Source organism: Lineus longissimus, chromosome 13, assembly GCF_910592395.1.
Source record: "Lineus longissimus chromosome 13, tnLinLong1.2, whole genome shotgun sequence".
Lineage (NCBI taxonomy): Eukaryota > Metazoa > Nemertea > Pilidiophora > Heteronemertea > Lineidae > Lineus > Lineus longissimus.
This window is the reverse complement of record NC_088320.1, coordinates 6,614,483-6,631,948: the sequence shown is the minus strand read 5'-3', so window position 1 is coordinate 6,631,948 and position 17,466 is coordinate 6,614,483. Positions and strand designations below refer to the sequence as shown.

At 42.8% G+C, this 17,466-nt stretch overlaps 2 protein-coding genes across 2 annotated transcripts; one reads left to right on the top strand and one right to left on the bottom strand.

Annotated features, from left to right (window-relative positions):
• Window positions 1-881: 881 nt before the first annotated feature.
• On the bottom strand, window positions 882-6,346 carry LOC135498194 (parbolysin P4-like). Its single transcript, XM_064788399.1, has 5 exons — window positions 6,285-6,346; window positions 5,415-5,482; window positions 2,625-2,757; window positions 1,723-1,808; window positions 882-1,115 (listed from the first exon to the last, which is right to left on the bottom strand). Exons 2-5 carry the CDS (start codon window positions 5,467-5,469, stop codon window positions 1,060-1,062), a joined length of 330 nt encoding a protein of 109 aa, XP_064644469.1. The 5' UTR covers window positions 5,470-5,482; window positions 6,285-6,346; the 3' UTR covers window positions 882-1,059.
• A 6,185-nt stretch (window positions 6,347-12,531) lies between these two features.
• On the top strand, window positions 12,532-17,463 carry LOC135498357 (adhesive plaque matrix protein-like). The gene is made up of 3 exons (XM_064788614.1): window positions 12,532-12,577; window positions 13,019-16,678; window positions 17,072-17,463. The coding sequence occupies exons 1-3, from the start codon at window positions 12,532-12,534 to the stop codon at window positions 17,308-17,310; spliced, it is 3,945 nt and encodes a 1,314-aa protein (XP_064644684.1). The 3' UTR covers window positions 17,311-17,463.
• The last annotated feature ends 3 nt before the right edge of the window (window positions 17,464-17,466 follow it).

The following is a 17,466-nucleotide window of genomic DNA, read 5'->3' as shown; positions in this document are numbered from 1 at the left end:
TGTGTCAAGTTCGTCTGGTCATAGTTCGTCTGGTGAAATAATATTTATTTCTTCGTATAAGGCAACAACCATGTGATAGCCAGGGGAATAATCTTCTTAAATCCCAAATCAAAAAAAATCAGGGGTGTTGCGGCTTTTCATCGATCAAATTTGACTACAGGAATTCACTGTCGCGCAACTCTCGCCAGACACGGCCGGCAGGTTGAATGTGTTGGCGAGGTATCAGTTATGACTGCCACACCCTACACATATTTAGGTTCGTAGAGACTCAGCAACGCATTTTAGAACAATTTGGATGGATTAAATGTGATATGAAACCAATAAGTGGTGCCACCTTTGATCACCTCAGATCTTGCAAACGATCAAAAATTGGAGAGAAAAAAGTTCCTGCTGTAATGCTGAAGTAGTCTGGTCAAAGACTCGATGAAGAAATTTTTATTTTCGCCTGAAAGAACTTCTAGCCTGGAGACAACGCGCCAACCATTCGGTCATAAAGGAATTCCTCCGTAGCCGGCAGGTAAAGGCGTGCCATATAACTAGGGGTACAGTACAACAGTATGACTGCCAATTTAGGTCAGTGACCCGGTCCCAAGTTCACACCAGATGGCCTCATAAAATCGCCAAAGCATCCTCCTGTACATGGAAACTAAGATCCCAACGTTAAAGTAAATCGTTTTTGTAACACGATAGGCCCCTTTATATCGATAGAAACGGCCGGCTTCTCAAGAACTAGTGGTTTTTTTGGGCGGGGGGGGGACAAAGTGAACCTTGTCTGTACTGGCTGGTGAGACCATAGGCTATCCCGATGTACGGGTCCTTGCATTACCAAAGCGATATACAAATGCTGGCGCCAGACGAATGCAACCACAACAAAAACAATGTATAATGGAAAGTTCGTTTTATTATCCAGTCACCATAAGGCTACAGACAATACGTTACAGTTAAATTTGGAGCGTTGAATATTTCAAACAAAGGTTCCCATTTCGATGCATCTTTTCTAGATTTCACCAGTTCGTGTTTTCGGAAGTATGCATGGCTTTCAATACGTGGCGTCGTTATCTATCCGGCGTACTTGACGATGGCGGCGACGGCCTTATCGGTGACCTTTATCAAACCTGAAGTTACAGAGAATGCGTTACGTTTCTTTTCCTCAATACACAAATTCATACCACCTAACCTGAGCATCCAAACTTCTCAAAAAGCATGATCTGAAGTAGAAAAGGGGCGGGGCGTGCTTCTAATAAATGTGGTCGTTTTCTGAATTGTAAATTGATTTTGTTTTTCATTATTGTTCGGGCTACGTTTGGGATAGGTTTCCGCTGAATGCAAATTCCTTGGACTGCACATCACTTGCGACATCCCCAAGCAAGAGCTTTTAGTGAATGGGTTCGGGCGCAGTAGCATTCATTCATGCGTGCGATATACGGTGGTGTTTCTGACTTGATTGATAACGACGGACTTGAATAGGGATAAGATACTTTCTTGTTTATTTTCCGTCTAGTCATCAACCGAAGGGGATTTCTTTCCTGACCATCAGCCATACAGATAGAAATCAGGATATTTTATCTCGTCCCCCCCCCCTTCCTCCCGTCGACTGTTATAGTGACTAGAAATCAGACTGACCAAACTTAATCGCAACTCCATCGAGACCATTTGGCAATGGTGGATTACCTACTTTAGGGGGGTATACTTAGGGGATATTGTTCGAAATGCAATACTTGCCCTTGCCGGCCTTCTCAACAGCGTATGCGAGAACAGGATTGCAAATCTTGCTGCCCTTGCCCTTGGAGCCATTATTGCCGCATTTCCTGCAAACGATGGATATTAGGTGAGACAATAATTCCAAATGTCTTAAACTATCATATATTAATAGGTGCATTGCATATGATAACTCTAGTAACACTGATCTAAGAACCGTGCTGAATATTCAGGTCATAGCTAGATATTATGCGCATGGTCGTACAATGTTTTAGATGGATATCTGATGACCTCTCGGCGAATTTGTAAATATCATGCGCGCGCACTCTCATATCTCTTCAAACAGATGGTTTTCATTGAGAAAAGTTGCGATAAACCGTCCTCCAGTTGAGATGTCTCTCTATGTACAGCTGTTTTCGTGACAAAATTTTCTTCTAAAATATCGTGCAAGTCTCAAGATAGGGGGGAAAAGTGCTCGTATACAAATTGAAACCAACAACGATCGTGCGACGTTGATATTGTTACGTCACACCATTGCCTCTATTGAGATACGAGTATGCGCGCGCCGCCAACGGTAATGACGTCAGAATGACGCCATTTTGTCAACGAAGATATCCAGCTATTCAAAATGTTGGATAGACTATTTGTGATATCAACACTGAATTGTTCAATGATGATAATGACGTCATTTCTGCTTTTGCCATTGTTTCGAATTCGTAGTAATTCCGTAAGTGACATTAAGTTGGTGAAACTAAGTACACAGCAAAGTTGTCCGCACCAATGCTAGTCAACAGTAGCTATATTAGAAATCATCCACCACGACTCAAATTACAAAATAATGATCACGAAAAAATACATTGTGTTCTCTTAACCTCCCCGTTTTGTATGGGCCAGGTAAAAGTCAACGGATCGAGTGCAGTACTTACTGCCAGAAGCGTTTGCGTCCAAGGCAAAATCCCTTGCAGACCAGTTTGGTCGCGAAACTCACATCCGAACATATTTCTTTTTGACAATTACTGGAACTGATATCTTTGGGCTCTGGTGGCCAGCTGGCGGAGACTGCAGGAGGAAAAAGGCATTAAAGACCAAAAGGGAATTAGGTAATATCGGGAATGACTAAAAACTATATTCGGCTGCGTACATATCTCGTCCGAATTGTCCGCCCGTGTACGGAGTACGCGACATCATGAAACAGCAAACTCGCGGAAAGAGGTTGAATAGCGCCTCCAGAAGCAAGCAACAGCGCCACCCGTAGCAGAAATAAGAACTGCTTAGTGACGTCATGGTTTCCATATACGGCATCTCATTTGCATATTTTTACAACCTTATTTACTACGAGTTATAAATATGCCAGTAGCACGTGGATCATGCCGGGCGGCGCTGTCAGGTGTTTCCACTATGGGTTACATAATCGCCTACAAAGAGGCCAGTGTTCTTGTAAATGAAGTTATTAATGATAGCGAAAGAATGTTAGTGTATGTTACGCAGTCAATAGCGATAGTAGTGAGTTAGAGAGAGGAGAAAATGGAAAATGGAGAGAATAGTAGTATGGATTTCGAGTCCCAAGAAGAAACTATGCAAAGTTTTCATCAAACTGATAATCATATTCCTTCCTTCTCTGTCTCCAACAATTAAAAGTTGCTGCAGTCAACCTGATGCGTTTATCCGCGAGCGAATCGACGAGACGAGGCATTTTTCAAGCATCCGAATGGTACCTTACAGATCCGCAAGGGGCGCGTTACCGAAAATGTTGCAAAAATCAATAACGTGATCGTAAATATTGTCATATTTTTCAAGATTAGAGTATGTAAATGATACGCAAACGGTAAACCAATGAAAGGCCAGTATCTATTGAACCTTACAAGTGATTTGGGGGCCTTGAAACTCCTTATATTTATCAATGAAACCTTATTCCCGCCTAGGGTTTTGACCGGGCCGTGCAAAACTCCCCTTTTTTTCCCGGGCAGTTTCCTTTAAAGGCCATATATCAAGGTTTTTTGCCATTTTCTGCTGTAAGACGATTTCAAAAGTGTACCTAACACTTTATACAATACAGAAAACCAAATGCAATTAGCTCCATCCATTTTGAAGATATAGCCAATTATGTGTTTGACAACTTGATTACCTAATCAGGCTAGCAACTGGCTTGTTAGAGCCAGGCGGCGGGTTCAGCAAAAATTGTGATGTAGATCAGGTTATCTGTACATGTCATGAAATCATAAAAGCAGGAGGGCCTTAATTAATTATGCACACCTGGAAGTAATGTGTTTCATTCACTATGGTGTATTGTGTGGCTCCGAATTGTGTCAAGGATAGCACAAAGAACAATCGAATGACGGATGGGACCCATTTTCATGAATTTCCAAAGCCAGTTGAACGAGAGAGGAGGAAGCTGTGGATTCGGAAGTGCAAACGTTTGGAGTGTTGGAAGCCTGGGCCTTCGGCCAAACTTTGCAGTGATCACTTTATCGATACGGATTATCACATGAAGCCGGATATCAGCATCCAACTGAATATTAAATGCCACTTGTTAAAAACAGCTGTTCCAACCATGTCAATTGCATTTAATGCCCGAGGCTGCTGAGGTCGGTTGTTATACATAATGTGTAGGCCCTATTGGGGCCTGTGATACCGCATAGTGTCTTCTTGTGTTCCAGCCATAGCAAGGTGAGAGCGACACAGGTCAGTGTCAGTGACAGCCACTGTCAATGACAGATTATTGTCATCTGACATCTAGGCCTATCTAACGTTGCACGGCATTATATCGTCACGTCAAGATGATTGTGCATAATACCGTCACTTTTCAATAGTAGTTCAGCGTCATGACATAACTGGCGATACAACACTGACGAGGCGAAACAATATTGTGCAACATTAGTCTGTTCAAAAATCATACATGTTATGCATCTGCAACCGTCTATCAATGTCTTCTTTGCTATATCGGCAGGTCTGCCATGCAAATTGATTAACCACAAATTCTAATCACTTTCGTCCGAATGATCACTCTCATTATGATCTAGTGATATTAATGGCTCGAACATGTACGGCTCAACGTTCAAATATCCTTCTGTATCGACCAAAACATCCTCAAATTCACTGCTCTCACTCTCTGAACTGTATGCGGAAGCCATCTTGCTTTGTTCTGACTGACCTGATCTACGTCATCAAAAAATCCCTAGCGGCCACATGTGGAACTAATCTAAAGTTGTGTGTGGTGGGAAATTCAAATAGTTTAAAATTGAAAATTGAAATAACTAAATAATGACTTTATTATTAGAATTTTTTTAATGTCTGGGATCTTGTTTTTTAACCCTCAACATATTTCATGAGTATCAAGCATGTTTTCAAACCTTGATATATGGCCTTTAACCTGGCGGATAGTGGTACTGATATCGCTTAGATACAGGAAGGCGAGCAACGTTAAATCAACGAACGTTTTTCTTACTGAACAGCACCTTTAGGCCACATGCATATAGAGTTCACGTTTTCACATGTTACGCGTCACTGTTCACTTTCATTTTCACGAACAAGTCATTCTAAGTGCGAGCTACATATGATTCGCGATGTCACTTTTCACCCCATTCTTGTGTTTTCAAGTCTAATCAGTGAACTTGTGACTAGCCAAACATGACAAATGACAAAGTGAATCCGATATAACTCCGGCCTATAGGTAAAGCGATTTCTTGAAGTTAAATCGGAAATTCTATGTGACTTACCCAGGCTACCCATCAGGACAATTGCCAGGAAGGCAGACAATGCAAAGCGATTCATGATGAGTTCTTGCCTGGCAATAAAATAAAAAGATAAAGTGAGTCAACCGTGTTTATTGTATTTGGAGAGGTGCGATGTGGGTACCAGGTCTATGAGGAAGTCTTTTACCGCTTTAGCCTTGCCTTTAGTCGTTTCGAAATTTATTTGGGCTCGTATTGAAAGATAGGCCTAATTAACTCTCGAAATCACTAGACATATACCTCGAATAGCTAGTGTTACAATGTTAAGGTTCCATCGTAAACTTTATTTCTCTTGTTACTCTACCGAGATGGGCCAACTGCGAAATATGTTACCCTGGCTTGAAAACATGTATACATACGGTACGCCAAATATTTTGTCAATGATTTATCATTCTGGTGGAATGACGCACGGTATCAACAGTTAATGCGTTAAGTTGTGAAAAGTAACCAGGTCCTTGTGATCTCTTCCAGCATTTTCACCTCTAAACCCATTTCGCTAAAATGTTCTGTAGCAATTGGAGAGAATTTAGCTCTGAGAGAAAAGGCCAAGTGTCCGGAGAGAGACGGAGCTGTATGACGAAAAAACTACAACCTTAACTTTGAGACTTGCAGGCCGGGACGAGCCTATTCTCATGATGCAAAGGACAAGAGGAATTGAATGATCAAATTGAATGATCAAAGCTTGCGGATCGGAGACTGGCGTTCTTGACCTCGGTCAGCAGCCAGTTTAGGAGAAGGGACACTATTTTATTAAACCTGGGCAGTAAACCGCCCGTGCGCCTGAAAATTCACCGAAATCGACAGGGTTCAGCCCGTGTGGCGCTGCTAAAAGGTTACGAATTTGATTAAACCTACCTGAGAGTAGACGAAGTGGACTATGCTCTTTCTGGTTCCGAAATGCTAGTGACGTTGACGAGGAGAGGAGGGTTTATAAGGAATCTCGTAATTAGTTTCCACACCTGTTAATGATAACGAGACATAATTATAGTCATTTGACAAATTTCAATGAATACATTAATTGACATGTATCGTATGTAAATTATGGTGATTGTGACCAGACTTATGCAAATGATACCCAGGTGTTCCAATATTACAGTCGTCACTAATCTTGTTAATATGCCTAACGACTAGGGACCTACACGTGCTGATCGGACCAGAAGCAGATTTCATAAGAAGTTGCTTGATATCGATGACTGTGAAAGAAAATACGTGAAGCCACCTCCTTTAGGTGTCGCAACCAAGGACAACTTGGTTTAAATTTAATGGCAAAAGTTAACATCGAGCGCTTTTAACCATAGAAATTAATAACTCGCTGTAGGTCCTTATTACGCCTCCTAATTTCCTGTGTAGAACCTGGGTAAAAACTTATACAAAATAGGCCAAAGTCAGCCTCGTTCTGGATTGACCTAGTTTGTGTACTATCTAGTGCATTCCAGTTTCAATGTACTATGATCTCAGATAGTGCATTGATAGCTGGGGTCATTATTCGAAATGATTTTCGATGGTGCGGCATTGGTTCCCGAACCAAGATTGGTGGTCCATTTTCAGGTGGTGTAAGTGCGGCTTATATCAGTCAGTACCTGTTAATGAATGATGAAGCCTCATTAACATTTTAAACAGGTATACTAGCCCAAATATTTTTTTACCTCAATAAACATGCTTAATATTGTTAAATACATACCACACTGCAATCCTTATGCAACATGTATTCCATTTAAGCACTTTTGAGAGCATAAAATGCATTTCATTGTGAGTAGGCCTACTGTCCAACACACACCCCACCCCCAACTTCTAATTGGGATAGAAAAAGTTTCTATTTGTCTAAAACAAGTGACCATTGATGGCAGACCTTTGATTGACATCTTGGCTGTGGAATTCAACCACTTTTCTCAATGAATATGCACACCCCTTGATGTATGAGGCTTGTGAATGGCTGGAGTCCACCCAGCACAGCCCCCTCCCCCTCAACTAAACTGTCAATAACATTCTTGGTGGTCAACTTGTGTATGGTATCATGATACAGTCTGGTACAGTGACCTTTCTGCTTGATTAATTACACACATTCGGGTTAATTTGTGTATACACTCGTCTGCTATAATCTCTCAAACTCAGCAGGCTGCGGGAAAATCATGCTTAAACTTGTAAACTTGTCCTTTGATAAACGATTTTAACATAGTAAGCGCATCCTGAGAGCATAGGAATGATCTTTCCAATGATATGAAACCCTCCTTCCACCTCTGGTAGGATGTTCAAAAACAGGTGTTAGTGGAATAAACAAACTCGTTAAGATTAGTATACCTGTTTAAAATGTTAATGAGGCTTCATCATTCATTAACAGGTACTGACTGATATAAGCCGCACTTACACCACCTGAAAATGGACCACCAATCTTGGTTCGGGAACCAATGCCGCACCATCGAAAATCCACCAAGCGCTTACACCAGCGCTGCAGCTAGTTATAAAATCCGGCTACAGATGGCGCGCAAACAATAAGCAGAACGCAGAAAGCCTAGGCAGAAAGCGCCATTTCGAAAGCGCCGCCTGGAGCCGAACCATCTAACTAGCTAATTGCCGATCCATTTGCGCTTACACCACGACAAAGCCGAGCTTTTAACAAGCCGGGCGAATTTGGACCATCAAGCTTGGTGGGACAAATTCGCTCGGCAATTTGTATCGGCAATGGATTGCCGAACCAATTTGTCGCGGCAATGTGGTGGTGTAAGTGCAATTGGTCCACCAATATTTCGTGGTGTAAGCGCAGCTATAATTGATCATTACAGTATAATCTGTTGTGTGGAGTTTTTTTTAGATTTCGATTCTTATTTTGTTAGAAAATATTTGTATATTGAGTGGCAGGCATCTTTCCCACAATTGGTCCATTTCTACCTTAATAACACTAGTAGGAGGTTTTTTCCGACTTCTTAACTGTTTCTCAAACTTTTTCCTCATTTATCCGACAAAAATCCGACATTGCCCGACTTTTCCCTCTGTTACCCAGCATTACATTTATTTGCCCTCACCGGTGTATGCCTATCGACCTCCATGAACGCTGTTTCCGTGGGGGGTCGATGTTATCAACTTTACCCTAGTAACCCTTTGTTAAAACAGTAGAACAATAGGAATTTACGCCAAGGTGCGAGCGGGCTTTGTTGAAAGACTATAGTCATCGTATGGGCTCGGCCTGAATACTTCTGACTGCGAAGTATGTAAGGGGCAAAATAACGTAACGGGACAATGCTCTCAAAAATCAGAAGTTGTAAAAACTGAATTTCCACGCAAAACGGTCGTATCAATGGCCACATGTGATATTGTATAGTGGCCTTTTTTCTGCAGAGACAGTGTACAAAAAAATCATGATATGTCGGGATAGACAGTCAGCATGACAGGCAGTAGTGATTGTACATATCGCTTCACTAAAGCGCCATCTACAATCCATTTCGGTTACTTTCATCTCTTCAACCTATAGATGAGACTGGTTACGAGGCGCATTTGAGTGGGGGCGCAATACGGAAGAGGTGATAAGATATTACATCAATAATGATACCCCAGTGTATTCTGTAATGCTGGACGCAAGGCATTCGATTGTATCAACTTTATCAAGTTATTCAGGATATTGCAACGCAAGGGGTTGTGCCCCCTTATTTCACGCTTTCTAGCGAATTTGTATACCATTCAAAGAGTGAATATTAGGTGGGATGATTATACCTCCCCCTCATTTTCTGTTTCTAATGGAGTTAAACAGGGAGGCGTGTTATCTCCGATCCTTTTCACTTTATACATTGGGGAACTACTAGATAAGCTGAAGACTTCAAAAGTAGGGTGCTATGTAGGCCATATTTTTGCTGGAGCTTTTGCGTATGCCGATGACGTCATCATTCTTGCCCCGTCGCTCTGGGCTCTGCGACAAATGCTTAAACTGTGTGATGACTATTCTAAAGAGTACAAGATCAAGTTCAATGCTGGAAAATCTAAACTGCTGGTGTTTGGCTTAAGGAATACTGAAGGCATTGTGGTCCGGTTTAATGGTATCGACATGATCCCTAGTTTACATGAAATACATCTCGGAATTCCTATAGGGCCAAATATGGAGGGAGAGAGAATCGAAACAACAATATCGGATATGTACAAGCGTACAAATCTATTACTAGCGCAGTTTCAATATGCCTCTGCAGTGGTGAGATATGGTCTATTCAAGAGTTTCTGTATGTCCCTCTACGGCAGCCCTGTGCTGGATTTGGCTCACCCCAAAATACAGCGTGTTTACACTGCGTGGAGGAAGTGTGTGCGTAGGGTTCTCGGTATTTCACCCAGAACCCACAATAACCTTATTCCCGCTATCATTGATGATTATGACATCATGATAACCCTTGAATAGCGCCTCATTAACTTTATATCTAATTCTACTCAATCTTCAAATTCACTCCTCAACATGTGCACACAGATGGTACTGGCGGGCAGCACATCGTCTGTTGGCAAGTCCTTGACTGTAATTAGTGCAAGGCACCGAGTACCAAGAATGGATCTGATAAGGAGAGGGTGTCTTACAAAGTCATGGAAAATCCCATCGTCATTTCTGTGTACTCAGATTCAAGAGTTGCTTCACATGAGGGACTCGGGTGATGGATTCTTAGCAACCGAGGAGATCAATGAGATATTAGACTATTTATGTACATCTTAGGTGACTTCCTCGGTTGATGGGATTCTACCGCTGGAGTGCCTCATGTACAACTAAATTATATGTCCTCATTTTGTATCGATATTTTGTCAAACTTGTTACAGCACTGTATATATTTCAACACCATGCACCTCTGATTGTACCTAGTACGAAAATAAACATATATATATAATAAACGATACATGGACGACGGCTGAGAGATTCAGTTAAAACGTATATTCATTTTTCTACGATGTCCAGAAGGCTCAGTTCGAGACTCGAAATTCGGAATTCCAAGACTGACACCCAAATTCCAAACTTGACTGCGATATTCAAACCCGACTTCGAAATTCAAAACCTGACTTCGAAATTCCAACCATAATCCCTTCTGAGTTTTTAAAAGAACTCAGAAGGGATTATGAGTGGACCAACGGTAAATATATGTGAAATCAAATACAGGACTGTACTTTTTTGGGTGCATACTGGTGGTGGCCAAAAACGCTTGGGTAAAAGTCTCCACTACTAAATGTTATAGCTCAAACATACATAACATACGTAATACGTAATTGATTTCAGAATTCCGCTTATTGCAACAACATGTAGGCCACGCAGATAAACAAAGACAGAGCATGAATTACAGTAGATTGAATTGAAGTATGATGGAAGTTGTTCATACGAGGGTCAATTAGTTACCCAATTAAAATTCTAGCTTTTGACTCAGAATAGGGTACTTGGAGCCAGAATTCGATAAATTGCAAACACCATCAGGTCATCAACACCCACATCACTGAATGCAGTGGATCGTGTGCGATATCTCTAACGAAGCCTCGTTCCCCGTCGGCTTTTGAATAGGTTTCGCAGTACAGACGACTGTTGCGGCACCTTAGGTCGAGGTTGATTTTCCTATAATGAGGGCGTGGAGATTTCTACAGATGATGTGCGTTGGAAATACTTCATCATATACGTCCGTGCAAGCAAGCAGGCAATATAATGTAGGTAAGGCTACGTGAATTCTTTCCATTTTCTCCTCAGTTAAAATTTTGGCTGTCATATCCTGCTTGTGATTGTATCAATATTTCCTTTCCCAGCTAGTTGCAATTGTGACACTGATGTTAACTTTTCATGATTGTAAATGACTGTTATGAGACGTTATTGACATAGGCCTACTGGGGGTTGATGACCCAAAATTAATGCTAACATCATATTGGTTATCGCTCTAACGACGTCATATTTCCCATATTGTCCATGAATAACAACGGACTGTTTAGGGCGTATATTTTACGAAATGAATGGACATCATGGTTGGGATGAGAATTTTTGAGGCTAAAGACCAATATTTTTTTATTTTTTTTGTGGTAACAAGGCTTTTAATCCACAATTTATTGATGACACAACATTACATAAGATACTAAATCAGTGATACTGTGGTTCATTGGCACGCCCAACAAAAATTTATGTCGTTATTGTTTCATAATACCAATATAGTCTAGGAGGGGAGCGACTTTTATTCAACATGCAGGGTACAAATGATTTGAATATGTTGTGGGATAGAGTACGCCTACCTGACCATAGAAACACAATTCTTAGGTTTTTCCAGTGGTGGGTGTAGGGGGTAGAGGGAATTTGAATTTTTGTTAATGACATCATTGGACAACGAATGGAGCTTAGGACAACACGCATCAAATTATGTACACGTAAGTCTTGAAAGGTTAGATTTAGACCCTATAAAGGTATTACCTACAGAAAGAAACATGGTGCCTCTGAGTGAGAAAAAAATGTCTTCAGAAGCCGCTTTTTGATATCTGTTATAGGAAATGACATTTTAAATTGGTTTCTATGGAAGTCAAGGCAAAATACATAGAAAGTCATATCGAACAACACTGCCACTTAAAAACAATTAACACCATGCTTAATATATTCATACATGTGTTCATGGAAAAGAATCAAAAGAGATATCAAAATACACTCATTCCAGCAGAAGACATGTATGCATCACCAGCAATGTGCATTGCTGGCATCAACCTGCTGCTGGTAGGCCTCGTTCTCCATGTCCTTGTAGGTATGTTGAAAACATGACCCTCTTTCCTATCATTCTAAGGAAATTGGGGATCGAATGTTCGCTTCTCCAGCCCTGCACACAAACCCCTGAGACATTCGCCCTATTTGCCGAAGTACCAGCGCAGAAGTAAGTGCGCCCAGTCAGAGCGTCGCTTACATTTCAGTCTAGGAGTTACAAAAAAGTCCCGGTAGTAAAGAACGATATCCAAACTCACATTTTCAATGGTTGTTTTATCATGCCGATGATTAGAGAGCACTCTCTCCTCCGAGTTGAGCTGATTGCGATTTCCACTCATGCAAATCATTAGAAGAACGGTAATAGAACCGAGATTGACCCTTTAAATCCCGGTGCTGACTTAAAGGTGATGTAGGCTTGTACTTCACCACATGATGGCGAATGTCTCGGGGGTTTTGTGTGCAGGACCAGAAGCGAACAGTAACCTCTGATTTCCTCAGGATGCTTTTGAATGAATGAAAACATGGAGAAATATGGGCAACAATCACAGATGATACACTGCCTTTACCATTCACGTGCTCCCATGCAATGTGTCATCTCTCACTTGTTGATCGTGACACGAATAACGTTTAAGTCTTTTTCAAATAGCGGGCTAGATTCGCGATATCGTGTTTCACCTTAATGTTGTGCACGCAATGAGGCCAAATTTTATAGATATAATAATTCGGGATAGTATTCGTCTCTCGGACCGTCCTTTTTAACACCCTCAGGAGTGTCGATGCCATAATTATGTACATGATCTGCACCATACATTGTAAAGATTGTGTCAAATTTCATTCATGATAACCAGAATATTATGAATGTAAAGCAAGGAGTTATAATTCAAACTGAGATAAAACCTCCATTTATTCTATGCTTCAGGCCTGGCAGTTTGTGAAAGACTTCAGGCCACGCCGTACGACCCGAACGAAGGACAAACTTCGGATGAGTTCGTGGATCCCCATCACAGCCACGACCTTCCAGACGGTTACGATCATGGACATCACGATTTTTCTTACCCTCATCGAGGACCTGCTAGACCAGTGGAACATCCACGAAAAAAGCTTGTGAAACTGTTAAGGATAGTGCTGCATGTACTTAACGTAATGAACTCATTCGCAAATGCACAGGACAATGCTATCGGACGACCAAATATACCTACACCAGGACCTTCCCCCACATCAGATGCATCAAGCAGTCAGACTAACAAAACCGTTGTAACAGGACCTGATATCGCCCCTGTCTCGGCAACTCCTATCTCGGAGACTGGTCCCCAACGCACTGAAATCCCGACTATAGCGATTCCCCACACCACTGCAGAAGCACCGTATACTCGGACCCCGAGCTCAGCGGTCCCTACCTCAGAGAAACCCAACGGTCATTCCCATGAAGCCCACGGCGCGATACCTACACCAGGACCTTCCCCCACATCAGATGCACCAAGCAGTCAGACTAACAAAACCGTTGTAACAGGACCTGATATCGCCCCTGTCTCGGCAACTCCTATCTCGGAGACTGGTCCCCAACGCACTGAAATCCCGACTACAGCGATTCCCCACACCACTGCAGAAGCACCGTATACTCAGACCCCGAGCTCAGCGGTCCCTACCTCGGAGAAACCCAACGGTCATTCCCATGAAGCCCACGGCGCGATACCTACACCAGGACCTTCCCCCACATCAGATGCACCAAGCAGTCAAATTAACAAAACCGTTGTAACAGGACCTGATATCGCCCCTGTCTCGGCAACTCCTATCTCGGAGGCTGGCCCTCAACGCACTGAAATTCCGACTACAGCGCTTCCCAATACCACTGCAGAAGCACCGTACACTCCGACCCCGAGCTCAGATGTCCCTACCTCGGAGAAACCCAACGCTCAATCTCATGAAGCCCCCGGCGCGGTGGTCTCTCACATGGATAAGATTCCTATCGCTCAGAACGCGGAGGTTACCCCTCCCCCTGCAATCCCGGATACTCAACGTAAAGAAGGCAGCACTACAGAAAAACCTCAAGCTACGATTGTTGAAAGCTTGCTGCCCTATGGACCTTATCGTCGGCCTGCAACTCCATACCAATCTGGTGGACCAAAACAATCGGATGAGCCCACCGGCCATCCCAATGAGCCATATCCATACGACCCCATATCCGATAGGCCCTATCGTGGCCCAGAGGAAGTATATCTATTCCATGGACCCACTATATTTGATAAATCTTATGGGGAACCTCGGTATTCAGATAACTTCGATCATGGCATTGAACGCCCCACACAATTTTACGAACCATATCCTGCATCCCCGAAGTCAACTGATCCGAATCGTGGCCCTTTAATATCAGATGAACCCTTTCGAGGTCCTCAAAAGCCATACCCCACTCATGACACAATAACATCATATTTACCAAATGAAGGACCTGAAAAGCCATACCGCGAACCCTCTGGCCATCCTAATGAGCCATATCCATACGACCCCATATCTGATAGGCCCTATCGTAGCCCAGAGGAAGTAGATCTATTCCATGGACCCACTATATTTGATAAATCTTATGGGGAACCTCGGTATTCAGATAACTTCGATCATGGCATTGAACGCCCCACACAATTTTATGAACCATATCCTGCATCCCCGAAGTCAACTGATCCGAAACGTGGCCCTTTAATATCAGATGAACCCTTTCGAGGTCCTCAAAAGCCATACCCCACTCATGACACAATAACATCAGATTTACCAAATGAAGGACCTGAAAAGCTATACCGCGAACCTATTAAGTCTTATATTACTTATGAAAATCGTCCCAATCTAATTATGGATCCCTGTAAGGGACTTCCAAAGTATAAGTTCCCGTTGAGCGATTCTATCCCGGCACCACGTAGCACCATACATTTTGGACACAATTTTGGATCCACACAGACAGATAGTCCTAGTCCTAGGCCCTCGATAATGTATGATGGTCCTATCTTCGCAACACGTAGAACCATACCTAATAGGTCAATTTTTGGACCCGCACAGTCATATGGACCAAACACCCAGCCCTCAATAATATATGATCATTATCGAGGACCAAGGAAATCAACTGAAGACGACCAGGGACCTCCCAAATCAGACGAACCAGCTCCGAGACCTTCCACATCATATAAAACGAAGCAAGAACCTGCCAAGTCCGATGAACCCAATCATAGACCTTCCATATCATATAAACCCAATCAGGAACCACCCAAATCCGATGATTCTGATCCGAAACCTTCCGTATCATATAAACCCAAGCAAGAGCCTCCCAAATCAGATGAACCCGGTCAGAGACCTTCCATATCATATAAACCCAAAGAGGAACCTGCCAAGTCTGATGAACCCGGTCTGAGACCTTCAATATCATATAAACCCAAGCAAGAACCTGCCAAGTCTGATGAACCCGATCCGAGACCTTCCATATCATATAAACCCAAGCAAGAGACTCCCAAATCAGATGAACCCGGTCCGAGACCTTCAACATCATATAAACCCAAGCAAGAACCTGCCAAGTCTGATGAACCCGGTCAGAGACCTTCCATATCATATAAACCCAAGCAAGAGACTCCCAAATCAGATGAACCCGGTCCGAGACCTTTCATATCATATAAACCCAAGCAAGAGCCTGCCAAGTCTGATGAACCCGGTCCGAGACCTTCCATATCATATAAACCCAAGCAAGAGACTCCCAAATCATATGAACCCGGTCCGAGACCTTCCATATCATATGAACCCAAGCAAGAGCCTGCCAAGTCTGATGAACCCGGTCCGAGACCTTCCATATCATATAAACCCAAGCAAGAGCCTGCCAAGTCTGATGAACCCGGTCAGAGACCTTCAATATCATATAAACCCAAGCAAGAACCTGCCAAGTCTGATGAACCCGGTCAGAGACTTTCCATATCATATAAACCCAAGCAAGAGCCTGCCAAATCTGATGAACCCGGTCCGAGACCTTCCATATCATATAAACCCAATCAGGAACCTGCCAAGTCTGATGAACCCGGTCAGAGACCTTCAATATCCTATAAACCCAAGCAAGAACCTGCCAAATCAGATGAACCCGGTCAGAGACCTTCCATATCATATAAACCCAAGGAAGAACCTGCCAAGTCTGATGAACCCGGTCCGAGACCTTCCATATCATATAAACCCAAGCAAGAGACTGCCAAGTCTGATGAACCCGGTCCGAGACCTTCCATATCATATAAACCCAAGCAAGAACCTGCCAAATCAGATGAACCCGGTCAGAGACCTTCCATATCATATAAACCCAAGGAAGAACCTGCCAAGTCTGATGAACCCGGTCCGAGACCTTCCATATCATATAAACCCAAGCAAGAGCCTGCCAAGTCTGATGAACCCGGTCCGAGACCTTCCATATCATATAAACCCAATCAGGAACCTCACAAATCGCATGAACCGGATCAAGGAATTCCCAAATCAGATAAGCTGGACCCCCAAAAACCAGTTGCTTCCAACATGAAACCGCCCATTGCACCAGGTGGTACATACGATAACCAGGATGCATTTTTCTTCGGTACGTGTTTCGTTTTTGCAAGTTTAAATTGAGAGGAGGGAATTGTCAATTTGAAAAAAATCTTAATTGTAGCTTTTCCGTGTTTTAGTCCATAACTGGTTAGTCATACAATACGCGTCAACAAAAATATAAAACAAATTGACGCCTCTTTCTGTTGTTTTTTTCATGATCGGGAAGGGGACATATGTATTTGTGCATTGAGAAAAACTGATTTGGAAGAAGGACCTCTCGATTTTTGGTCAAGCAATGAGGTGTATTTTAGTTATATTCCTACGGTCGAATACAATTTGGCTATCCTCATTTGGTGGTTTTGAAGTCATGCCCCCCCCCCCCCGTGTTGGCTCTTCGCAGTACAGGCATTACTTCAGTCAATTACGTTCTGTATCTTTTCAGGCTGCAATTGGAGATTCCACGCCAATTACCAGTACATCGGCGGAGAACACATCCCAACGGTCACCAGGTTGCCTGAATGCATCAGTGAGTGTCACAATGCAGGTGAAGGCTGTGTGGCATTCGACTGGAACAAGAAGCACAGCGGGTGCTACACGTTTAGATCTTTGGAGGGAAAGGAAACGAGGCAAAACGACGAGGTTGATCATATCCAAAAATATTGCCCTATACGCTTCTTTTAGGAAGAATTACATCACCCATATGCGTACAGCCGCATGTATGAACGTTAAACTTCGTCACCGGAACATTGCTATGACATAGCCGGAACTCTCACGTCCAAACCTCATCCCACGTGTTCTGAATCTAATGTCTTTAGAAAATAACGATTAAAGACTGTA